This window comes from Phragmites australis, chromosome 4 (assembly GCF_958298935.1).
Source record: "Phragmites australis chromosome 4, lpPhrAust1.1, whole genome shotgun sequence".
Lineage (NCBI taxonomy): Eukaryota > Viridiplantae > Streptophyta > Magnoliopsida > Poales > Poaceae > Phragmites > Phragmites australis.
This window is the reverse complement of record NC_084924.1, coordinates 39,914,773-39,941,976: the sequence shown is the minus strand read 5'-3', so window position 1 is coordinate 39,941,976 and position 27,204 is coordinate 39,914,773. Positions and strand designations below refer to the sequence as shown.

The 27,204-nt window shown below is 43.9% G+C and overlaps 2 protein-coding genes across 4 annotated transcripts; both read right to left on the bottom strand.

Annotated features, from left to right (window-relative positions):
• Nucleotides 1–3,294: 3,294 nt before the first annotated feature.
• Nucleotides 3,295–8,189, bottom strand: LOC133916483 (putative metallophosphoesterase At3g03305). Of its 3 annotated transcripts, none has more exons than XM_062360164.1 (3): nucleotides 7,843–8,189; nucleotides 5,628–5,699; nucleotides 3,295–5,482 (listed from the first exon to the last, which is right to left on the bottom strand). In XM_062360164.1, exons 1-3 carry the CDS (start codon nucleotides 8,186–8,188, stop codon nucleotides 5,301–5,303), a joined length of 600 nt encoding a protein of 199 aa, XP_062216148.1. In that variant the 5' UTR covers nucleotide 8,189; the 3' UTR covers nucleotides 3,295–5,300. The 3 variants fall into 3 exon arrangements, 2 of the variants coding, with proteins under 2 accessions (XP_062216148.1, XP_062216149.1); XR_009909504.1 differs by having other exon boundaries at nucleotides 5,348–5,482; nucleotides 5,628–6,344; XM_062360165.1 differs by having other exon boundaries at nucleotides 5,348–6,344.
• Nucleotides 8,190–25,544: 17,355 nt separating this feature from the next.
• Nucleotides 25,545–26,132, bottom strand: LOC133914790 (uncharacterized). Its single transcript, XM_062357805.1, has one exon. The coding sequence runs from the start codon at nucleotides 26,130–26,132 to the stop codon at nucleotides 25,545–25,547; it is 588 nt and encodes a 195-aa protein (XP_062213789.1).
• Nucleotides 26,133–27,204: the final 1,072 nt, after the last annotated feature.

Here is a 27,204-nt window from a genome sequence, read left to right as displayed (position 1 = left end):
TCACAGGAAAAGGACCACATATGTCCGTGTGAATTAATTCTAATAATCATGTGCTTCGAGTGGCCCCTTTCTTTATTTGCTTAACGTATTTTCCTTTAATGCAATCTATGCAGTGGTCAGAGTCGGAGAAGTCTAAGGGTTGGAGAATCTCTTCCCTAATGAGACGCTCCATTCTCCCCCTCGAAATGTGGCCTAAACGACAATGCCACAGTTTCGAAGAAGTCTCATTAATTGTACTTCTCTTTCTCTTATGGCTTACATCATAGATATTCATCGTCACAGGGGATTCATTAAGAGGAAGCATATAAAGTTTGTCTTGTCGGATGGCAAGACCAATAACATCTGAATTAAATTTAAGAATGCATTTATTGTCTCCGAAATTACAATGAAAACCATCATCATCTAACATCGAAACTGAAATGAGATTCCTCCTCATAGAAGGAACATAGACTACATTATTTAATCTAAGAGTGAAGCCATTATTAAGAACTAATGGAAGGGATCCGATAGCTTCAACTTGAGCTTCCTTCCCATTGGCCACTCTAAGACTTCGCTCCCCCTTTCTTAATGTTCTCGCGGTAAGGAATCCCTGTAAGGAGTTGGTAACGTGCACAGTGGCACCTGAGTCAATCCACCATGAATTAAGGGAAAAATCAGCATAAAGTGATTCATCAATGAATGTTATGAAATCATTACTCTTCTTTGCAAGCCACTTCAGGAAACCAACACGATCCTTTTGGTAGTGGTCCTTCTTGTGGCAGAAGTGGCATCCGTCATCTTTAGATTCTTGAGAGGCAGGAGCAGAAGGAGCAAATGCCTTGGGCGCCCTCTGTGCTGCCTTGTCGTGTTTAGCGACGAAATGCAACTTCTTTTTAGACTTGAAATCCCCTTGGAATTTTCTTTTATTCTTAGGGCTGCTTACTTGATTCACAAAATCTTTATTTTCAGCCCTCACCCTCTCTTCCTCTTGGACGCACATTGCGATCAAGTCGCTCATGCTCCACTTCTCTTTCTGAGTGTTGTAATTTATCTTAAAAGGAGTAAACTCAGGAGGGAGAGAGGTCATAATGAAGTGGACAAGGAAACCCTCAGAGATTTCCATATCCATGCCCTTGAGTTTGGCAGCCATATCTGTCATCATCATGATGTGTTCTCTTATGCCACCAGACCCATAATTATACTTAGTGTTGAGGAGCTTCTGAATCAGTGTGCTGGCATAAACCTTGGAGGTGCCTTTAAATTGCTCCTCCACAGATGCCAAGTACGTTTTAGCTTTTTCTGAGTTTGGGATTGCTCCCCTTATAGCATCTGATATTGAGTTCCTCATTATCATAAGAGACATGCGGTTGGACCGCTCCCACTTCTCAGAAAGTGCATCATAAGTTTTCTTTAATTCATCATAATTTTCCACGCCAATGGCGGGAGCTGTGGGAGCGTCAACCCTGAGTGCATAGTCCAGGTCTAAAACACCAAGGACAACAATCACCTTAGCTTTCCAAGCAGGAAAATTATTGCCCGTGAGTTGCTCTATGCCGTCAATAGTGGCGGCAATAGAGGAAGCGTTAAGAGCTGGAGAGAAGAATTGGGCCAGATCAGTAAATTTATCATAAGGAAATAATTTGCACGAAAATAACCCTACGTTGGTTTGATTAAAATCATGCAAAAATAAAACTCCAATCCGCATCACCGTTGGACAGAAAACGGAAAAGAGTTTAAATTGAACACATAAAGATGGCACATAATTACAATCAACTTTGGTCAGAAAGTAATTATGAACCTATATAAATTGATCGTAAAATTCTCCGGAAAATTTTTCTCGTTGGATCCAATTGAACCAGAGAATTAACAACAATATTTTATGCATTAATCATCATTAATTTTGGGCTAATTTCATTAGATATTCCAGTGCATAAATGAAAAAACGTTAGAAATCACTGGAAATTCCAAATAAATGGAAAAAGCCCAAAACATTAAAGAAAACGGCCCAAGAAGGCTTTTCGGCCCAGCTTGGCCCATCAGCACGGCCTGGCCCAGAGGTTTTCGCGTGCACGTGCCGGCCCGGCCGAGGGCACGGCCTAGCTTACGCGCGTGCGCTGGCTCGAGCGAGGGCGCAGCCCAGCCACCGCGAACGGCCCAATCTGCCTTCGCGCGCGTGCCGGCCCGGAGCTTTTCAGCCGTTCATCGCGATCGACGGCAGGCCGACGAAATCGCCCGATATAAAAACCCCGTCGGCCGAAACCCTAACCCTAATTCATTTTCCTCTCTCTCCCCCCGAAAAATCCGCCCGACCCGGAGCTCGTCGGCGACGGAAAACTTGGCCCGGCCGAGAGAGAGAGAGACGGCGCCGAGCGCGGCCGCCGGTCGCCCGAGAGAGAAGAGGGCAAGGGCTCCACCGCAAACCAATCGACGGAGGCGCGCGTGCGACGGAGCCCGGGAGGAGATGAGCGCGCGGCGAGAGGAGATCTCGTCCCACGGAGGAGGCGAGAACGGTCGGATGAACCGCGCGCGCATGAGGAAGATCCCGCCGGAGGAGAACTCCGACGGGCATGAATAGCGACAGAAAACCGCTGGAGCCGTAAGTCCTCACCCCCCTCTTTCTATTGCTTTGAGTTCTGAGAAATGGGCTTAGGGTTCGGGATTGAGAGGAAAAATTTGGGGTTTAGGGTTCGGATTTGGGGGGGGGGGGGGATTGGGAATTTCTTAGGGTTTTTCTTAATCTCCCCAATTCCCCTCCTTCTAATTGCTTAATCCCACTTAATCCGAGCCTAATTGACCGAACCCGAGCCCCATGAATCATCAACACAATATAGAAGCTTAGTTCATGAATGTATAAGCATAAGAGCCGCCTGATTGAATTGACCCGAGCTCGAAATGATTAATTCATGAAAGTGTATACAAGAATTCATCCTAATTTCATTAATCCGAGACATAAACATGAACTTGTGCATTGATCCGAGCCTAAAATTGAACTTAAATCACATAATTTATCATCAATGTACTTAAACCGATCAAAATTGGAAACAATTGACCGCTAATTGGCGTCAACCGATCGTAATTCAACATGATTAAGACTAATTGGGTTTGATTAGGAACTAGAATGGCTCTGATGCCAAATGTTAGACCTTAAAGCTTCACTTAATCAACATAATAGCTAGCCCTAAGATCAAACACCCTAAGTGCGGAAGCGTGAGGTGTTTACCTGAGTTCGGTGACGCCATCTGATGATGGTGAAGTGGTCGCCGGCGTGATAAAGAAGCTTTGGGCGATGTAGTCGATCACCAGCACGTAGTGGATGAGGAGGCGGCAGTAGCCTTCACCTTGTTTACTGCGTTCTCTTAGGATCGGATTAGAGTTGTGGGGGGGGAGATCAGCCTAACATGCGAAAATCTAGTCACATGCCCTACGGGACTCCCCCCTGGTTTATATCAAGCGCAGCACAAGGTGGGACCACCACCATTTGTTGGTTGGGGCTCCCGATCAGAGCGCATGGAGGGCAAACGGTCCTCCTTTTATCTCGGTCACGTCAGGGATAAGGCCGAGATCAATTCCAACAACGACCAGGCGCGCGTCGAGGAGGAGCTGCTGTTCTAGTACCACCCATTGCTTTCGAAGAACGACAAGCCCATGGTGGGCATTCCAGTCCTCGCGCAGCGGCTTATGCAGATAAAAGCCATCATCATCGTCGAGTGCCTACCTGTTAAGGCCCATCCTGTGGATGACCCAAGCCGTGAAGACCAGCAGAACTTGGCAAAGGGGCCTAGAAGGACCGGGTGCAAGACTAAGCCTAACTAATGGGTTAACAGTGAAGATTGGGTTAGCAAGTACGGTAGCGTTTGGATACAGCATTGGAAAGTGAAATGGAGGATGAAATGAGGTGGGTATGAGATATGGTTATAAGATTTTATTGTCAGTCCTTTGTTTGGTTTGGCATGGGACAGGGATAGAAAAATTAGTTAGAATAATCAAATGACCTTTCAAAATAAAGAGACAGCCATTAAAGAGCAACATCACGAAGGGCAATTATGGAATTTCGTACGTTTCTCACCTCTACCCCACCCTTGCCCTGGGTTTGAAAGGGTGAGAAATGAAGTCTTTATATCCCATTCCCAAACCCATTGCCCATCAACCAAACATCGAAAAAGCTTCATCCCACCTCCCATTTCCCAAACCAACCACACATTTCCAACAATCCAAACGGCACGTAAGAAGAGCTGAGGCCAAACCCTTGTAATAATTGGGAGATATTAAAACAAGAGCTGTGAACGAATATGTTCTATCCCTAATACAATATATTTTCTCGCCTATCCCCAATTCTTGCTTCTAATCCTTGCACCAGTTTTTCCAAATCCTATTCCCTGCATGGTTACTAACACTCCCCAACATTGTCAAATAGATCAACGACAACCTCAGCAGTAGCAGCTCCGAGCTCGACCGGATGCCACCGGATCTCAACAATGTTGCTGACACGGTTAGGGTGTTCTTCCACATTGTCAAGCAGGTGTGCACCATAGTCACTAGAAATCCGGATCGACTAGGTTGAAAAACAATGTCATAGGATGCAGGTTGACATCGGTCAAAAGTATGGTACAAAAGAGGTATACTACTTCGGGACAACAATTCGCGACATGGTATGTGACCCCAAGGATTCAGGGTCGACGACCCTAGGACGAAGCTTGAGGTCGAGGGTCAATGTACCTTATCCCATAATTTTTTATACTTGCATGATCACTTTGTAGAGCAGAATAATGCTGAATATGTGCCTTCTTACCATTCCAAGTTCCAAAAAAAAATGCACGCGAGTAGTAATAGAAGATCGATCACAAAGTAATATGCCACAAGAAACGCAAATCTACATTATCCCCGATACTAATACATGAAAAATTGCATTGTTAGAAAAGTCAGGAGAGAGACGCACCTTCAAATGTACCGCTGAAGTGATCAAACATGCAAGTAGAAGAGCCCTCCTTGTCCAGCTACCACAAAAATGGATCATCAAGGATACCATCATGTCAGAAAATTTCATTAGTAAAGCCCTTGGAGCACCTGACAGCAAGCATGCCGCTTCAGCAGACATATTTGCTGAGTCAGCAGAATTTTCTGTTCTTCCGCTGTGTTGCAAATAAGAAATAGCCTTTTCTGCAAACAAGCCATATATAGGACTATTACAGGGACAGCCACCAGATATAGGAAAGGTAGTGTGATGACGAGCACATCTGTGTTGCCCAGTTTGTCGCCTGTCAATCCCCTGTCATAAAATGGCATGCTCCATCCAGATAAGTACATTCGAGCAATTTCTCCATTCAGTTGCACGACCCCAAAACCATGGCATTTCGATGAGCCGAGAACATATATGACCAGAGAAACCATAAAGGTTTACTCCTTGCACCCTCCATTAAAAACCAGACCAACCAAAAGTAAGCCTTTCTCTGCTGGATAGGGGATGATAGAACTGACAGCCTACCTTTGGTACGATGGATTTCTCCTAACAAAATAATACAGCAGTTTGGGGGTGAACAACAATACAATGATGAGGGCCAAATTACTCAGAAGAACTTGATACATGTGTTCCCATTGGACTTCAAACACCAGATAGTTGAGCCATGGGAGTGCTGGAATTGCCATCTTACCCTCGACTGAAAATGGTCTCTGCCCACTTGAAGTCTTTACATCATGAGAATCAACCACAAACACCTGCAAGGCTGCAACCAGTAGCGAGTAGACGATGGACTTCTGTAGTTTTCAGCATTCCATTTGGCATGGAACAAAGGTCTGTGAGCAGACGAGCTAGCAACAAGAACATTTATATCGTTTCTCAGTGACCGCTTATTTGATTCCAGCATATTCATACTTCTCGAATCTGTCGGATATGTGACCGTGATGAAAGTTTGGAGTGCCTGTTTTAATGTGTGGTCTATGAAGGAGACTGCACCTCTATCTATAGCTAAAATCCTCATCAATCTGGACTCTGGAGTCCTTCCAGTCTCCAAGTTCCCATTCCCAAAAGTTTGACTTGCGATATTCTATTGCTGTTCTCATTTCATGATACCTCCAAAGATGCTTACTAACTTTTGCATGCAGATGGCCACATAGATATGCTGAAATTTACTGCCTTGCAAACACACTTTCATAACACTGTCCTTTTTCAGACGATGTAGTGAATGACATAGGGAAATGTTCGAAAACAACTATTGTAATTGAAATATTGGATGATTGGTCCAGTACTGAAGTTTTGAATTTACTGCTTCTATCCTCTTATTAGTTGGATGACCAAATAGATTTGCAGGAAAACGAATGCCAACACTCATTGTATCATCAATGCCCAGGAAGAGGTAGCTTCTATCTCCCTACAGTGGAGGGCAACATTCAGTTCCAGAATTGAAAGGGTAATTAACATAGATGTGTAATCATGAGAATACATTATGCACAATTAGTCCCAAAATATATTTCATAACTGGCATTGGACCATTAGTACACAAAAGAGTGATAGAAAATGGGACATTAGTGCTTGGTGTACTAGTTAACCATAAATGGCATTCAAGACAAAGGTGCTTTGTCATTCTATGCATAGTAATTTGTAAGGCTCTATTGTGTCAGATTACTGGTCAACAATGTTTAACATTTCATGATATGCCAGTAAATTTATTACAATTTACACCTTGAAACAAGACAGGATATTAAATCACAAAAATATTAACTACAATTTGACTACCCTAGTCCCTAGGATTCGAGTACAGAATGGTGCTTAGCAATACAACCACCTTGAATAAAGTCAATGATCCTTAACCATGAGAGCTGACACAGGGAAAAGTCGTCAAGTCTTACCTGAAGCAATATACTACCGATGATGCTTAATCGCTCAAGCAGTGAGTTAACGCTGTAAGTTGAGAAGAAGTCCAATTTTCCTACCCTATAGGGCACTCCATATGTATCGTGATTGCCTCTAATATCAAATATCTATCAATACCGCCTCTTCCAACAATTGCATCAATAATTTCCTTGTAGGTAATTCATTCGTACTCATCCTGTGTTGAGGTAGTTCTTCACCGATTCTTTGCAATAGCGATCAATCATATTAATCATATGTGTGCTTATCCCATTACCTTACTATTCTAACCAAGGCTCTCTCTCTCTCTCTCTCTCTCTCTCTCTCTCTCTCTCTCTCTCTCTCTCTCTCTCTCTCTCTACCATACTTGCATGTAGCTATGTACTTGGCTCTAACAACTTAGCTCTCTTAAAAGCCATAGCACTAATAACTCGAGATGCCCAAAATTTATATTGTGTACAATAGTCTCTGGGTGTTATACCAATTTGGTGTTTTAAATATTTTTGATAACCTTTTGGTCAATTTTTACTGTTCGAAATCATTTCCCCTCTCCAGAAATAAATAGAACTGTCACTAAAATATCAAGGAAGGACCTAGTGTTACAGTACCACTTGGTCTCTTTAGACATATGTTTTGATGATTAGATGCACATACATTCAAGAGAAGTACTGTTATGGAAAGTTTATTCTGTTATGGCGAGTTCATGCTATGATCATACCATAGCTAGTCGAGTTCCCATCTATTTGTTGAAAAGGGCAATTGCACAGGTACGTATGGTTCTTGCATATAGCCATACAAATGATCTCTCTCTTTGTAATATCATCATCCTAGAACTGTGTATTGGCATTGCCCTGTTTCTATTTAGTAAACTCCGGCAACGAAAATATGGGCACTGAAGGAAACAACTCCAGTGTGGTCACGGGACAACGTTCCCATATTATTTGGAGTACATGTTACGGTATCTGCAGCACTTCACAAGGCAAAATTCAGATCCGGAAAGATGAGAGCAGAGGGCTCACCGGTGATATCGCCGGTGACGAGGAGGAGGTGGGGCCGGATGGCACGCAGGGAGGCGCCGAGGATGCGCGCCAGGTCGGCAGCGCGCTCCGGGTGGTAGGCGCTGATGTGGAGGTTGCTGACCTGCACCACCCACGCCACGTTCCCGTCCATGGGGAAGGCCGACCTCGACACCGACGCGTCGTCGACGGCCGCTTGCCACGAGGCGCACGGCCGCAGGACGAGGAGGAGTAGGAACAGTAGGAGAGGAACCGGGGGCGGGAGCTCGGAGGGCATCGCTGCCGGCTGGGAGGCTCGGGGGTCGCCACACGGCACGGAGTCGCGTGGTGGTTCCGTGCCGTGCTGCATTGTGGAGGAAGAAGAGCCCGGTCTGCAAGGCACAGGCGATCGTGGGCTGTGGGCCTAAAGCATGGCTATGCGATCTCGTACTCGTGACAGTAAAAAAAATTTGGCCCAGATCTGGCTCATATTGGGATGTAGTACGTGGACTGAAATCATATCAATCTCAGACGGGACCTTTATTTTGAGTTGCTCAACAGGGATACCTGAACGGGCTAGATGCGACTTGAAAATGACGTATAGTTGGGCCGGGCTTTTTCCTGCAGCGCACAACACGACGGTTCGGCATGGCCCAATACTGTTAATCCGACACCTCCGCGCTCCCTCACGAACACCGCCGCGAAAGAGTAGACATAGAAAATCTCATCATTGTCGGTTTATAATTAGCTTTATTGTGATTTTTGAATCTATAAATCCAGTGCGACATGGAGGAATATTTTCATCATAATGGAATGCACACATTAATTGAAGATGCTGGTAGAAGTCGCGTTTGACCCTTCTTGATATAATTGCAGTTCAATGTGGTTTTGTAATTCTTCCACGAAGCTCCCATGGGCGGTAACGCATCCTTCATGAAAATGTAATGTTTGGATTGTTAGGTACTTGCGGCCATTCCACATAGGTGATGGAAACGCTATCCCTAGTAATTACCTCACAACACGTCTTTGTACAGCGCCACTACTCCCTCGAGTGCAAGAGGTGCCTCGGTTGGCGAGATCTCTATGATGACAAATCAGCATTTAGACTTCTTGCTGAGACCTTGGCCACCATGCCGCTTTGGTGCTTCAGTCATCCCACTCTTCGATGGATTATCCATCTTCACGTAAGGAAAACATAGACTATTGAAAACTAATATATTTATCAATCATACATTAGCTCATACATTCATCTATTAATCAATTTACCTCGCTGATGTCAACCATATTAGGTTGGTTCATGTTGAGGTAGTTGGTTGGGCTATGGCTAGAACTTCTTTTTTGATAGAAGGTCTCCTATCTATTCGATCTCAGATTCGAGTCGGAAGCACCTTCAAGATGTTGCCACATATGTGGGCAACTAGCGAAAGTTGGAGGTGTCATCTCTAGCAATTTGCAAATAAGAAATGTAACTAAAGATGCATTTTTGGATATTGTTTGAGTAAGAGAGCAAAAGCAATTCATCCTAATCTGAAAGGGAAATGATATCTTTTTTACCAATAATAATTATCTAAGCATCCTAAATTGAATCAATCTGTGCTCCTAAACTCTAAATTCCTATTTATAATCCGATTTTCTAACATGTTAAATAAAGCCGACTGCGAAGAAGCTTCTAGTGAGAATTATAGTGCTAAAATCAATTCCTGAACAATAATTACCCCCCAGTGGTTTCTCGCACTGGTAGTCTAATTTAAAGATGTCCAAATGAGCCGTGTAACATGAATCGATCTGAGGCACGACACTGTTGGTACGGCCCGACCCAAGCCTAGATGGGCCGGGTCGGCACGGCATGACTCGGGCACGCGATGGTCCAGGAGGCATGGCCCAGCAATAATAACAAAAGCTCTTTTTTTATTGATTTTCTATATTTTTTTGAATTTTGTAGCTATTATTTTTGATTTTTTTTCTATTTTTGGAGTGCTGTTAGGCCCGTCGTGTCGACCGTGCTGTGGACCGAGGACGCGATATGTGGACCGACACAGCACGACCCGTTGCAATAGTCAAGTGTATCGAGCCGTGCCGAGATGGATCCGTACCGGATCGATCCAATTGACTCGTTTGATCATCTCTAATATAATTTGCCATGCGAGATGTGATTCATCATGTTCAAATTTTATTGAATGTGGCTTAAATGCTAAATCAACTTAAAATTACATATATCCATTCTATCTATTCACCTATTTATTCATCTATCTATTCCACGTATCAATTCATCTGTCTATTCACCGTAATGGTACCAAACATCATCATCATAAGAACATCATCTCACCGGCCGCAGCAGCTGGAGTGACCGATGGAGCAGCGAGGCAGGGCCAGCGACAGAGAAGGGAACCACCAATGCGGGTACACGAGTTGGCTTCCATCTCACGCGACCATTAATGGTAGCGGCAACATTCAACGCCATCGAAGCGATAAACAACGCCCGGAAACCGTGGCGACCCAGGCACCGGTCGGCGCTCCCTCCGTCGCTCGCCCGCGCCATGGATACTGGAATCTCTTGAGCTGCGTGACCAGAAGCTTTCCGTGGATTAATCAAAGGAGAGAGAGAGGAGGGCCGCACTTGTATGGCATTAATTTCTTCCCCTCACACACACTAAACTACTAGAGCAAACCTAATCCAAGTACGTACTCCATCCAACCACCTGCGTTGTAGATTAAACCACGGAATACAGGTATGTATACAAGCCGCCCGATACAAGCTACGCTGAGTAAACCTGACATGCGTGACGTACCCTAAGACCATCCAGCCATTTTTCTTTTATTTTGTTTCTTTTCTAATTTTTTCTCTTTTTTATTTTTTTTATTTTTCTTCATCTCTAATAACATATTTTTGAATAGGTTGTAAAAGTAAAAGAGATAATCTCATTCTAAAGACAATAAATTTAATAATCCTTTCAAAAAAAACAGTGAATAAAAATTATTAAAATACTGAAAGAAATAAAAATCTCTTTACATAGGATTCTAAGTCGAGATAGAAATTTATTGGGTGTGATCTAACGTCACCTGTGCACCAAGATGGGCCTGTCCGCGCATAGGTGCGTTTTCATTTTTTTTCTCTCTCGATAAACATATGAGTCTTACTCCACAGTACTTGTGCTAAGTTAGGCTTTCGTGTTGCTATATACGGCTGCGGTCACCTTTTTACCAGTCCTGTCGCGTCGAAACAGAGCTTTCTGTCTGTCAGTAGCCGTCTCTGTGAAGTGACCACGGTCAAAATATCGGCATCCCACTGTACGTAGTACGTAAACGCCAAGTGGATCTATTATTATCAGAATGCTAATCCTAACCATCTCGGCAAGATTTACTTCCAGCCAGTTAGACGCAAAAGTGTGCGCAGCCATATGCTGGCCAGTATATTTTGACCTTGGATCTATTATAATATTATAATTTGAGTGTTAAAAAGGATCCATCAATATTCGCTTTTAAGATCACAAAATTATATTATTAGTTAATAAAAAAGAAAAAAATTTAGATACTCATTATTATAAATATCTAATGGTCTAAATTAACAAAAAGTTCATATCAAATACGATTAATAAATAGTTAAAATTCGGAATTAAAAATTATAAAAATTAAGCGGTTCAATTTTCATATGGTTTGGAAAACAAAATATTTAAAGAAATAGTCCAAATAGAATAAAATAAATAATACTTGAAATTGAGGTTAGAATAGAAAAAAGATCCATATCAAATATAGTCTTAGAAAAAATTATTATAAAAATAAAATACCTAAATAAAGAGTTCATCTAAAATATAATTAATCAAATACTACCGTGACAAATTATTACATCGAGTCTATTACTAGTTAAACTAATGGAGAGGTTAAAAACTATTTGTACAAACCAAAGACCAGCGGACAATGCTTATACGTAGCTACAGAAACCTCAGTCGACTCAAGGCGATTCTAAAAATCCGTCGTCGATCTTGCTAGTTTTCCTCTCCGCCGATGGCCTCGACACTAGAGGTCGAGGGGAATCGATAGATCGATGCCGGGAGTCTTAGATAGGGTAGTTTTTAGCAGTAGTGAGGCAGCAGGTTAGCTTAGGTAGGGGTAGGTTATGGTTCCGATGGCACCGGCAAATGTGTTCGATCGGCTTTTGTCCTCCACTCGTCACTGCTGCGGGTGTCATCTTCGACGTCCTCTTCTGCGATGGGTTCGTGAGGTATGTGTCAGTTGATGGGGTAATTGTTGATAGGATGAAGTTGCGATGGAGGGAAAGTTCTCTGTTCCCCTTGCCTTTGGTTCCTGGGCTGCCGACGTTCTAACTGGTGATGCCAGGTTTGTGTTTTGGGTCTTCTGGGTGGCTACGATCTGCGGAGGCGTCAAGTGTTGGTGATGTCGGTTCGGAGAGCTTGACGGCTAATGTTCTTTCAACGAGTTTCTGTTGCGGCTTTCCAAAGTTTGGAGTGAGTGAGCAGCAAATGCAGCCTGAACCAAAGGGGAAGAAGAAAGTAGGGTCCTTGTTGTAATTACTGTATTACTTAGGGGCCTTTCGTAAAAAATGATGCTTGCAATCTCCTTTTAATATATGGTTTCCCCTTCCGACAAAAAAAAAACAATGGAGAGGTTGCGTTGAGACGGATGGTTTGGATGAATTCAGTACCGGTGAAAGATAGGGGCGCGATGGATGACGCAGAACGCGTCGTGGTTAGTGCAGAGAAAAGAAGGGAGTATATATAAAATGGAGGCAGGGAGCGGAGAACATGAGGGCGCCTTTTCCGGCGCCTTGTGCGTGAAGCTGCACTACCGCACACGCGCTCTCGCTTAGCTGCACGTAAGCGCGACTACTAGTAGTCGGCTGCTTCCAAGAGGAAAATGCCAAGCACGCATATGAATCCCACGAAGATGCACGGTTCCGTTTGAGCAACGCAATTGTATGTGCGCATGAAACAAGGAATTGCTAGCACTGGTATAATCCTGACTCGCATTTGAAAAGAGCAAGCTATATACTCCTTTCAATTTCATATTAAATATCGTTATATATAATTTTAGTGAAGTGTTTGAAAATGAATCGTTTAAAGATTTTAAGGTCATCTAGTCCGTTTTACCTTTATAATTATTTTAGTGTTGCATGCACCAGTAACTTTATTTATTTTTTATTGTTATATTGAACAGCTCTCAAGTACTTAGTTATGGGAGTAAAATAGTAAAAAAAAACAGATTTCTTTAAGCCATCTTAGTATCCTAAATCATATCTAAAACGACATTTAGTATGGAATCGGAGGGAGTAATATATGTATATATATGTATGCGCGCTATTAATTAGGGCATATCTAATTGTTATAGATAGTCACTACTCTCTTTGATTACAACTGTAGGTTGTTTAGTGTCCTCAATTATTCTCTAAATATAAATTATTATTGAACTTTTATATATATTTTTTTATTTTCTTCTTACAATTATTTAATAAATACTATCACTCTCACGAATAAATAAGTTATCTTTTTTAATATAGAATAAATAAAAGGTAACTGGGAGCACGCGTTTGAACGATCTCTGATTTAAAACGGTGAAGTCAAATTCCTTGGTCATTAACGTCGTTTCTAGTGCTCTCCTAGCTGCATAGGCCTTGTCTTGGACTGTTTTGGATGGTGGTACACTGGTACTGCAAGCTGAATCGAGTTTTGCAGGCATGCATCCAGACAGATCTTTACTCGTCTTCACAGAAAAGAAGCCTGTCCAACGTCACTGGCACCCATAAACTCCGGGAATCGCCACAGCAAGGTACCGGTAGTACTCCAGAACTCCAAGCTCAATATGATGAAGCTAGCAGAGTTTTCGACTGCCATTAACGAGGTCAATGCAGCTAGCAGAAGCAGGGTGCAAACTTCCCAAAGTCAACTCAACGGTACGAATAGTAGAAAACTGCATTCGATGTCTGCATTGGCCATGGATATCTCTGCTTCATTAAGAAGCGCAACTAGAGTGCCATCTCTTTGCAATACAGAGCACAAAATGAACTTATGAACATATATTTATTCATCCTGAAGAAAAAATACTAGTAAATGAGTACATGAATGTTTTTACCTGAAGCATCAAACATGCCAAGCTAAGAGAAAGAAGAGCATACTACTACTACCTAAGACTAAGAGCACTAGCTAATGCACGAGCCAATACCCCTCTCGTTCGACTTCCTTTCTCCTCGATTGAGCCCGAGCTAACGAACTGAAACATCAGAAACGCGGAGGAGAAAAGAAGCAGAACCAGAAGCTTACGGCAGGCGGGCCATTGTCAAATCTCACAAAGCTCCGTAACCTTTGCCTTGTCTATGCTCGCTCAATCACGAAGAGCACCTTCTGCATCCGTCGTCTCTTCCGAACATGCATGTCATCTTCTGATCTTGCCGGCTGGCCTCGCGCGTCATCTGTTGTGCAAGGGGTTCGAACCTGTGGGCACTTTCCTCTTGCTGTCTCCGACCATGTCTTCCGCGGGCGACGGCGCTGGAGCCATCAGCAGCGGGGCCGTGGCCACGAACGCCGACGTGCGGGCGGCGTGGACGGCTGTGAAGACGTTGGTGCCGAGGAAGGAGGAGTGGACGAGGATGGCGATGAGGAGCCACGGCCCCAGTAGCCCGCCGGGCCCCTGCCTCTCTCCCCGCCGGCAGCAGCCAACCATATTATCTGAGATGACGTTGGACCTGGTCGCCGGCCGTGCGCTGCAGCTCGCAACCTCTCGCTGGAGCTGTCGGAGGGCGGAGGCAGACTGGCAGAGGAGGCTGCGGCGAGGAGTGCGTGTGCACGTCAACGGAGAGAGTGGAGGCTTAGGAGAGTCGGGAGGAGGGGAGTCTGCGCTTGGACTTCGCTGAGTATAAAAGTAGTGGCGCAACCGGGGCAAAAATTCGATTTTGTACAACATACGTGACCGTATTTGTTTAAATAGACAACTATTTTTCGTATTTACAATTTTAGCACATGTATTCGGCACACGGTGTGCCGAAAACGATTTTTCGGTACACGGTGTACCGAAAAAGGCATTTTCGGCACACCGTGTGCCGAATACGCTGTATTCGGCACACGGTGTGCCGAAAATGACTGTATTCGGCACACCGTGTGCCGAATACAACCAAAAAGCGTATTCGGCACACGGTGTGCCGAATACAGTTGGTATTCGGCACACCGTGTGCCGAAATACCTTTTTTTTCGTACTCCTCCCATTACGTGATTTGCCTGTGTAATTTATGTAACAAAATTAAAAATTTGCTAATCTAAAATATTTTAAAATGCATGAGTAAAAAAACAGGGTATATTCGAACATGGGCAAGATTAATAAGGTATCAATGATCATCTTAAAATGGCAATAGAAAGTGATGATGTAGATTAACAAAATCGTCGAGACATTGGTGGTATGAAATCGTCGTCGTCATCATCTGGAGGTATCACGATTGGAGCACGTGCTCTTGTATGGTTCGTTGAACCTTGTACCGTGTGGCTGTGGCTGGTGGAACGTCGAGGCATAGATGGCATGAAATCGTCGTCATCGTCGTCGTCCGGAGGTATCACGGTTCGAGCACGTGCTCTTGTATTGTGCGTTGAATCTTCTCCTGTGTGGCTGGTGGAACGCCGAGGCATTGGTGGCATGAAATCGTCGTCGTCATCGTCTGGAGGTATCACGATTGGAGCACGTGGTCTTGTATGGTTCGTTGAACCTTGAACCGTGTGGCTGTGGCTGGTGGAACGTCGAGGCATTGATGGTATGAAATCGTCGTCATCGTCGTCGTCCGGAGGTATCACGGTTCGAGCACGTGCTCTTGTATTGTTCGTTAAACCTTCTCCTATGTGGCTGATGGAACGCCGAGGCATTGGTGGCATGAAATCGTCGTCGTCGTCGTCGTCGTCTTCAGGTATCGCGGTAGTAGGATGTGCTCTTGTAGTAAGAGTTGAACCTTCTCCTGTGTGGCTGGTGGAACACCGAGGCATTAGTGGCATCAAATTTTCATCAGCTCTTGTACCCCTTGGGTTCGCTGATCTTCGTCGTCTTCGACGCGAACCAGGCAGCACACCCCCGCCGAAGAGCATTTGCATTGCCAAGAGGTGTGGTATTTCTTTGTTGATTAACTCCGCGTCTTCTGGGAATGCCTAAAGCAGAAAAGGGGTATTCGAATAAAAAACAATAAGACAACTATGGTGATGAAATAGAAAATGACGAACCTGTATGTGGGATGCATACTGGTCGGGCAACATTGCCATCCTTCGTTGCCTCATACAGAAACCCAGTAAAGAAGGATGGTCGGCTAGTTCGCAAACCCTGAGGTATATTCGGCGGCGCTCATGTAATAGGGCCCTAAGGTCGTCGGTTGTTACATGTAGAAGTGGAACGGTGAACGCAGAACATGGCGGTCTTGTATTTAATTTAGACACAGCTTGGATTAGGTTGCTCTCTTTGAAGGGATCATCCTTCCCTCCACGCACAACCTGCAAGCAGGCAGTTAATGCTATATCGATCGTTGTATATGTCCATGGGAATGCAGTAGTAGAATTTCTCGCCATATTGAGATTTTCTTGCAACTTTTTTGGTCTGCACCAAAGCACGATTCGCTGGTTATTTAACAAACAATAAACATGTATGAAATGTCAAAAATGATATATACAAATACTTAATAAGTTACTGATAAATAAGTTATGTGTCATAATTAGTTAAAAAAGATTATGTAAACTAAATATAATTACTTGAACACTGAAGTGTATGGCATAGTACAAATGAGTACATAATATAGTGTATGGCATAGTACAAATGGCTCTTTAACGATGCCTACGCCGCAAGAAATCCTCAGGAGTGTAAGCGTCTGGCGGGTGTGTGGCCCTCATCCCAGCCGCCTGAGCTGGCCCCTGCCATGTGTGCCCTTGGTCCTCATCTTCGTCTTCATGATGTGTTCCAACTCCGCCGAATGTGTATCCAGAACCGCTAACTCGGCCCTGCATATACCACGCTGTAGGATCGTCATGCGGGAGTGTGACCGCCGGTAGTACGTGCTCGGTGGGAGTCCGAAATGATGAAGTCCCAGCTTCCTGGTACCAGTGTGAACCCCCTGGTGCATCGGGATATTGGGGGTATTGGCCGCTCAGTAGCTCCGTGAAGCTGCTCGATTGCAATGCACCAGCCCAGTCAAAATCTTGAGTGCCACTTCAGGTGGGCGTCTGGTGTGTGCAGTCAATGACATCCTCGTTGTGAGTTGATAATCCTGGTGGAGTTTTCTGCGTAGCTTGAGTAGGTTGTGTGAACGGAGGGGGCTGGGAACCCAGTATGCACTCCTCAGGAGCGGGAGCTTCAGGTGTCACCTCCTCGGCTCCAGCAGAAGAACGTGTCCCATGATGTGCCGCAGACGAAGGGACCTCCCGTGAATGTGCCTCCTGAGCACTGGATGAGCGCCTGCTGTGGGAGGCACGGGACGGGTCCATGGCGGGTACGTCGTATGCCCTACAACGCGGGGCGCAACCACCTAGTCCACGTATCGCGGACCAAAGGCGAGACCCTCTCGTCCTCATGTAGTCTCGGAGAGGGTGCCTATCCCTTCGCGTGGCTGACCCACTCGCTTCCCAACGGTCATGCTCCGCATGCCTATGCATTTCGATCCCCGCTTTGGTCTGTTGTTGTTGAGGGTTATGTCAGTAATACGGATGACAAACTAATGAAAATCGTTATAAGTACAACATCACTTACCACCACATGTAGAAGCCGGGCACGATCTTCGGGGAAGGGTCTAGGGGCTGGCGGTACGCTGCCGCTGAGTAAGGTGGGACGCGTTCGTGATTGATACCACGCAAGGTACTCCCAGTACGAGCTATCGTCGTACTGTCCCGCAGGAACGACGACATCCACTGCACCAGACTCCATCCACCGGGTTATGTGTTCTGCATTAATCTTCGCCCAGTCGTGGGTGCTTGCGTTTGCTTGGGCACTCCTCCTGTATGTGACATAAATAGTTAAAATTTTGTAACATCAAAATGGTATCTACAGTAACACACTTACTCGTGCGCCTGACCAGCGTCTCGTGGGGGAGGTACTGGCACCAACTGACGATGACCAAACTGCCTCTGCACACGGTCAGGAGAATACACTTCTACATTGTTCATATAAAGCAGAAAACATCTAGTCATCCATAGGTCGGAGTCACGGAAACAAGATGGTGCGATGAGGCCGCCAGTCGCAATTTCGGCCACTCGTTCACTACGCCATGGATCCCACTCCACAAGATCGGCACTGAGGACATCAAGATCACTGATCACCCGGGAGTAGTTTCCATGGTCTTGGTGGTGACTCCATCGTAGCCTGGCATGAAGCCACCTATAACCCATCGTTGGTCTCATGTCGTCGGCGACGCCGTCAGAGATGGGAACTGGATAGTAGGTCTTGCTCACCCACGGTCGACACACCGGGAGATAATCCCAGCTCCAGATCTGTAGAAGGTGTAGGCAACCAAAAATAGATCCCACCTTTGTTGACCGTTGGGTTGCGGCACATAATCCTTTGTATGTAGCAGCCAACACAGCAGATCCCCAACTGTAATGTGTCGGCTCGTACGGACGTGATGTGAGCTCACGTGCTAACCATAAAATATGCGGAAGTACATAATCACCTGCCGTGTTGCAAAACATTATGCCTCCAAGCAAGATATACAAGTACACCTCATAATGCTGCATAATTGTTGCCTCGTCCGCATCCGGTGGGCAAGGGCTGAACTGTGGTAGGCCATGAATCCATGACATGGAGAGCCCTACATCCTTCATGTCATAATGCATGTTAAACCTACAAGATACAGAGAATCAATGAACCTCGCATCAACCGCGTGGCTCACATTCCTAATAGCCTCTTCGCTGCATGTATGTGGGATGTGTCTACTCAGCACAAAATAGTTCTCGTGCTTTGGCTTATGGGCTCGTACGAAGTAAGGACAAGTCGGATGCTTCGTACACCTAACCTCATACTCTGTATGGTTAGATCGGGCACACTTGTGGTCCCTTCTTGTGATTACAGCATAGTTGCTGATAAAGTGGATGACCTCTTCCCTGTTCCGAAACCGTTGCCCCACCTGGATGTCGCTATTATGATATCCCCAATTAGATAGGGTGTTATACTCACTGATGGTACAATTTAGCAGCCCAGCACCATGAAAGTACTGGATCGCTGGCACCGGGTCATCATTGTCAGCACCTTCTTCATCGCCACTACCACCGGCTTCATCCTCCATGCATTGTGCATCTACCTCACCATGGTCCACTTCGGGTCCATCCGTACCCGAAGTGCCCTACCTGACATTCCCTCCCGCCTCATCATGCATCACATTATGGTCTAATCCTTCCACAGTAGCCACCTCTTCACCATGCACCGGTCGTGATACTATGGTTACGTACACTCCCATTTTAAAGTTCTCCTCTAATACCTTACGTGAGTACAAGGCCCAAGCGTTTTTCGTTCTCAAATCGAACAACGTATGGACAATGAGCGAGCTGTTTGGTACAGGCCGTGGCCTAACACCCTCTAGGATAACATTGTAGGACTGCTGGTCTAGACACAAAAGGCTCATAACATGTGTTTGTAAGCCTTTTAGATCAATTGGTAGCTCAACCGTACTCTCTACGTGCTGGCAGTTCTGAATGGACACGAGTCTCCCATGCAAAATAGCGGGACGTTCTCCATAATAAATATGGATAGTCATAGCGTCTCTGCTAAACAAACATAAATGACCAAATAACTAATTAGATGTATGTTACATACGTACTCTATTTTAGCTAATGCATTAGCACGGAATAAATACTATACTTGCTGTAATTCCTTTTTTTATTCTAAGTATTACAGTTAATGTTACACTATAGTTGCTTCTGTTAGAATATACAAATAGTATACCTACTCTATTTTACCAACTTAATATCGTTTATCTAAATGATTTGAACGATCTACTTGCTCTAATTACATTTTGTAATCTAAATATTACGATTAATATTACACTATAGTTGCTTTTGTTGTGCGATCATAAAATATGCAAATATTGTACCTACTCTGTTTTTTCAACTTAATATTACTTATCCAATGTATTCGAGCAGAATAAATACTATATTTGCTCTAATTACATTTTTTTATTCTAAGTATTACAGTTAATGTTACACTATAGTTGCTTCTGTTGCGAGATAATAGAATATATAAATAGTATACCTACTCTACTTTACCAACTTAATATCGTTTATCCATTTTATTCGAACTGTCCACTTGCTCTAATTACATTTTCTAATCTAAATATTACGATTACTATTACACTATAGTACCATCTATTATTACAAGATCATAGAATATGCAAATCTTACACCTACTCTATTTTAGTAACTTAATATCTACATGCTATAACTATATTTTCTAATCTAAATATAAGTACATACATAATCTATGATTCAAATAAATATAAGTACTTACTACTAAGGAAGCTGTCCTGCTGCACCGCAGCTCTTCGGGCTCGACTGCTCACACTAATTTGTTGCTCTGCTCTTCTCTCCTCTCTGCTCTCATCTCCCTGCTCTCCTCCTTGCTCTTCTCTGCTCGCTGATGCCTCCTTGCTCTTCTCTGCTCGCTAATGCCTCCTTGCTCTCTCCATTTAAAGCCTCACCGAGGAGACAACAACACATAGGTGAGCATGGGTGAGCACATGCGCCATGCAGTTGGCTGCAGCCGGCCAAAAATCGTGGGCACAAAAGGACAAAAGCAAAAAGAAAAGAAAAGAGAAAAGTAAAAAGAACGACGTGACTTGACGTGACAAAAGGGTATTTCGGCACACGGTGTGCCGAATACCAACTGTATTCGGCACACCGTGTGCCGAATACGCTTTTTGGTTGTATTCGGCACACGGTGTGCCGAATACAGTCATTTTCGGCACACCGTGTGCCGAATACAGCGTATTCGGCACACGGTGTGCCGAAAATATCTTTTTCGGTACACCGTGTACCGAAAAATCGTTTTCGGCACACCGTATGCCGAATACATGTGCTAAAATTATAAATACGAAAAATAGTTGTCCATTTAAGCAAATACGATCACGTATGTTGTACAAAATCGAATTTTTGGGGATCTAACGCAATGTGGACAAACCAGATCGTCCCGCTCGCGCCGCGGCACCAGCAGGTACGTATTACAGATGGGTCCTGAACGACGAGACTGCACAAGGCAAGGCTGAAAGGAGGCTTGTCTATCAGGGGGGTGGCCAAATGTCTTGCTGTCTGCACGACTTAATCTGTCCATCACCATGACTTGTATGGGAGTATCAACGTAGAGGTGGGGCGTACCTGCTAGACACAAAGTAGTAGCTAATAACGTGTGGCATGTGATACTTGAGCTACCACACTAACCGGAAACTGTAGCGCCTACTTAATCAAGAAGAATCTTGATCACTGGCTACTCGGTCCCGGCCTGTTCATATATAGCTCGCAAATCTAAGTAAGAGTAGTTTGGTAGGTCGCACCAGCTAGCAATACGCCAAGAAAGTGCACGACGGTGTGGATGAAATTGACCTTAACCAGATTTTTTTTCCCAAGCGCAACAGAGGTGTCAGTTTTCACAGGAAACCTCTCTACCGGTAGCATTTACAGTGATGCTTCTCAGGATAGCCTGTTTGAAGGACAGGAAATCTCATTATCAATGCAGTTCGAAGGCGGAATGCAATCTAGATTCCCGTCCATATGCAAGATTTTGGTTACTACTACAAAACTGTGTAGGGACTGCAAACAGGCTACAGATTTGGGAGTGATCTAACTACGACTCTTGCCAATTATGTCGCCGCAATCTTGAAACAGCCCACCATCTCTTCGTAGAATGTCCGGAAGCACCATCAATTTGGAGCGCCATCTGTGTGTGGGCTAGCTATCCAAGTCTCTCACCATCAAATCGGTAGGTTACTGATTCTTATATTTACTAATTAGAGGTTTTTTTTCTTCCATATTAATCAAAAAACATTCTAGAAATTATCATAAAAAAGTAAAATATCCAACCGTCGAATTAATTGGTTGACTAACTGTAACCATAGATTAACAACCAGACAAAACAACATAGAAGATTAAAAACAAAACATAGAATCCAGCTTCAAAACTACTTCTTGCCTTGTCTTTCCTCCTTTCTTATTATAGATACCATTTGTCCAATAAAATTACGTTATCAAACCCCAACTTAATTACGTTAGCAATCAACATATTTGTTCAAATCAATTATAATCAAACATTACAAAATTAAAATAACAGAACGCAAACATATTACGGATTATCACACAAAAATAATATCAAAGAATTTATAATATATTTAAAAAAATAATATGAGATACGGTGACGACATTAAAAATAATAATAATTTCAAAAAAATCAAGAAACAAATAAAAATCAATTTCCATAACACATAAAATGAAAAATATAAATTAGATCCATTCACAAATAATAAACATGATTCCAATATTATGAACAAAAATTACATTTATATTTTACATTCTAATATTTAAATATAAATAGTTGATGTATCTTAGTATACAAACATTATTAACATAAATATCTACAATTCAACCGTAAACTAAATTTCTAGTCTGTACTAGTCGCACAGGTTGATATGCTAGTATATTAAGGACTAGTATCATAGATTAACTATAGGCTTATCTGTTACTACAACAAAAGCCGTTCTGCTAATCTGGAGCATTTGGCAGGAGAGAAACGATGGAATTTTCAATTGTAATCAGAAGCAATTGCCTCAGCTGGTTTCTATGATTCAAGATGAAGCTCGCACCTGGTGCTCGACTGGCGCAAAACACCTCGCGGAACTAGTTTCGCATATCCTTCGTGAGTAATCAGTTTGTGTTCTCTTATCTAGTTTTTTCTTAATTGAGGGGTCCCTAGTGAGTAGTTTTCTACAATTAGTCTTGCTCAGTCTCAGCCAGACAAATACTTTAACTTTACGTATATGATTGCTTCTCTTCTTATTAATACATAAGTGGTCAATGTTCCATGTCTTTTGGAAAGGAAAAAAAATAGCCAGTACAAAATTTCTGACAGATTAGTGTCGTTTGTGCTTTCTTCTGCCTGAAGAGACCTGTGCAGTAGTAATACAACGGCCGGTGTTGGTGGATCCGAGCGACAAAGAAGTTTCTGCTGCCGGCGGGTCGCGCGGGGAGGTCACGCGAGGCCACCGCGGCGCGGTTCAGCAGAATCTTCGGAGGCTCTCTCTAAATTGCTCCTCCTTGGCTGGCGTCCCGTAGTACAAAGCTTCTGCCACTACCACTAGTAGCTACTAACGGAGTATAGAAACACCGCCGCGTGGACGCCACGTGTTGAATATCGGTAAAAATTCAAAATTAGATAATATACATGAGCGTATTTGTTGAAATAGATAATATATTATTGTATTTACAATTTTAATATTCGTATTCGACACATTATTTACCGAAAATAAAATTTCGGTACACCGTAGGCCGAAAAACCGCGGACCCGGTTATATTCGGCATATGTTGTGCCGAATATGACATTTTCCTACCGTGCGGTCACTAATTCGGCACACGGTCATATTTGGCACACCGTGTGACGAAAACGGCATTGTAGCACGTATTCGCCACACCGTGTACCGAATACGTTTGATATTCGGCACACGGTGTGCCGAATATGGGCTGCAGTGCAGTATTCGTCATACTGTGTGTCAAATATGGGTTTTTCAGCGTATGGTGTGCCGAAAATCCATTTTTGGTAAATGATGCGCCGAATACGGATGCTAAATTTGTAAATACGACAACATGTTATCTGTTTGAGCAAATACGCTTATGTATGTTATCTAATTTTGAATTTTTTTCGTTGAATATCTAACTATACTATATACATATAAAGAGTATACTATATATGGATAAGGTATACAGTATATATGTTTAATAACTCTAGATATTATGAAACTGAATATGTGGTAACTAATACTTCTCAGAGATAGTAGACGCATATTATAAAGGTCTCGATTGTTTAACCAACTCAAAAACAACTAACATCCTAATAGGATTTATCTGATCTTTTTTTTTTTGACAAGATGAAGGACTCCCTATTAACTATGGCGAAATAGAATATGGTACAAGACTCCTATATAAGACGATGACCCAGACCCCCAAAGGGAGACTATCTTTTTTTTTTGGAGAAACACAACTCATTTGCAACTCGACACAAGCACTAGGACCACAGGAGATACTTTGCGACTTCCTCATTAGTCTAGTTTAGATCATATCTACTTCTTGTAATATGTATAGACACATTGCTTGCACTCAAATGAATACAGATATATCATTGACCGCACATGATTTAGGATATTACTCCAATTAGATCTGTATACATCGCGGGTGCCTCGTCTCCTATTCAATTCCTGAATCATGAAGACCAACCCGTTATTCTTACAGAAAAATTGTCAGGAAAAACTCATTGACAGTTGGCACGCCAGGTAGGGATCTTCTGCTTTTCAGGATCGACTATGTCTCGAGTGCATATTCGTATCGGATTATCCAACGTCGGCTTCTACGGCCGCTTTGAGTCAACTATCGCTTTCGAAATGCCCCTGGCTGGATCAGAGATCACGTTCGGAACTATGATTTTCCACTGGGACGATCAGGGTGGACTAATCCACACTGGTATTCTCGAGTCTAGCCCATTGGACGCATACCGCGAGGTGGGATACCTTGAATGGGATCCAAGGAGCCCAATGTTCTGCAATTTATGGACACCAACAATGATGCGAGTGGTGCTAACGACTTTGTCGACAGCCAGAGCAGCAGAACAGGAGCAACTTATGAATGCAAAGCTCCAAAATTAAATAAGACTGTTGCAAAGGTTGAGTTGACGGGGAACTCACCGAGTATGACTTCGAGTGCTTCCTGCGCTTCCTGCGCATCAATGTGGTTGACACGGCCTCCTCCATAGTTCTGTGATTGTTCGGTTGATTGATTCACTCCTCATTCTGCTCCTGCTCTTGGAGCTCTAGGAGTTGAATGGGCTGGAACATTGTTCTTGTTGGCATTGGGGCAGTCCTTCATGTAGTGATCTGGTTGATGACAGATGTAGCATGTTCTCTGTGTAACTGTTGAAGTCTGCCCTGCGCTAGAATTACGGGAAGCGGATGCTATTGTGCGGGATGTGAATCCTGGGGTCTGATACTACATAGTTTGTTGCTGCCTACTCCATCCGTTTCGCAATGTTTGTCCATGGCCTCGGGAGTATTTGTCTCAAATTATTTGTCCATTGTGGTAACCAAGGATGCTTTATGGTCTATTTTTCTGCTATACCCTTGAGTGCATGCATATATTTACTCCAACGCTAGTGAGTTACTTGCTCTCATTCTTGCATTGATTAGGGGTAGCATGGTCATCTCTATGTATTTTTTCACTCGATTTCAGTATTCCTTGGTTTGTACGTAATGGTGGGCGTGGACAAACATTGCGAAACAGAGGGAGTATATTGGAATCTCTGCCTACGGTTGAGACTTATCCCCTGGGACTTACTGCCCTGCTGCCTCTGGTCAGAGAACTTTCTCTTTCTTTCTACCTCTATTGGTGCATGAGCCTCCTCTAGAAGGATGGTCACATTCATCATAGTGTTGAAGTCGTGGTAGATGATAGGTACGAGTTAGACATACAAGCTACGCTATAGTCCCTTTTTGAAATGATCCTGCTTCTTCTTGTCTGTTGACATGTCTTACAAGGCATAGCGGGAAAGACGGATTAACTTCCGGATGTACTGATTTATTGTCATTGATCCTTGCTTTAGACTATGAAATTCGTCAGCCTTCATTTCCTTAGTTCCTTTCGTCACATGGTACTTCTGAAACTCTTCACAGAATTTCTCCCAAGTGACGGCATCGACATCTACTAATACATCGTAGTAGTTTTCCCACCATTTTGCTACTGATCTAGTAAGTTGATGGGCTGCTAGATTCACCCTTTCTTGACCCTCACAGTTGATGACCATGAGTTTTCTAGTGATAGCCCTAAGCCAGTCGTCAGCCTCTAAGGGGTCTTCGGTATTGTTAAAAGTTGGAGGTTTGATCCACCTGAACTCTGACATCTTATTCTGAGGTCCATAACCTCGGTTGTTGTTTCCTGTTCGTGCTATGGCCTCTAGTAGGCAGGTTTGATTGGCAATCACCACCACGAGGTCATTCTCTGGCAGTGGGAGCAGTGGGGTTCCTTGACTGCTGCGGTGGCTTTGGTGGACTTCCTGCTCCATTGGTTCCCTACTAACTTGGGAGTTGGCAACCTTGCCTCTACCTCTACCTTGGTCCATAGCGGCTCTCCCTCTGGATCCTATCACAGTTCCAGTTTCAGATCCACCCTCAGGGGCTACAATGATGAGAGAGCCCTGGCATTGTTGCCGAAAGTGAGACAACTACCTGGATGACTCCATCTATTCTCTGTAGATAAGAGAGGAAGCAAGAGCTGAGATACAACTATAAAATGAGGGGCAAACAAGATATAAGCAAGGACAATCCTTGCCAAGCATGCATTTAAGAGTCAACAAGAATCAACACCACACATAAGCACAAGCAATATGTACTAAACAAACCTAGGATCATCTCTCTAGGTCACTAATACAAAAATTTCTGATCTACAACGACAAAAGCATGCTCACAGAGCATTAGACTACAGAGTTATCTACAACGAAAGCCACAGGTAACCTACTCCTATTACTAACTCACCACATCACATCATCCTTAAGCATCGTCTGCTGACCTGTCAACGACGTTGTCAGCAGCTGACTCAACCGGTGGGAGGGTCCCAGCTGGTGTCAGGGTAGAAGTGGGGTCGGAGATCCTATCAGCGTTGTTGTCACTGTCGTGGTCACTAACAAGCTCACGCTCGCTGGGTTCTCCTCCACCTCGGAGTCGTCGATTGGTATCACCATATCTTCATCCTTGATCGGCTCGGCAGACAGTAATCCTCCACTGGTTGCTGGAACTGGTGAGGGGCCAATCCTGCCATCTGCTATAGCTGCTGCTATCTATGCAGGTAAAACAGGTACACCTGAAAGGATGATGTGCTGGGTCCGACTCACGGGTAGCGTGAAGGTACTCTTCCTATCAGTTGTTCTGACTCGGGAGCCATTCATGGTATTCTGTCTATTAAGATCCCTGTGATGCACCCTTACCGTCCTCTACCATCCTTCGCGGTTCCTTGCCGCGGTGTTTGCAGCGGTTGTGGCCTGGACTCTGATCTGTCCAGTATTACGCAGAGAGCTCTCTCCCAAGTCTGACTCCTCTGCCCTCTGACGACTAGCCTAGAACAACTGGTAGGTCTCATTGTGCAAGTGCTCCAAGGCGTGAAGGTACTGTGCTGTGACAACCACGGTGGTATTGTCC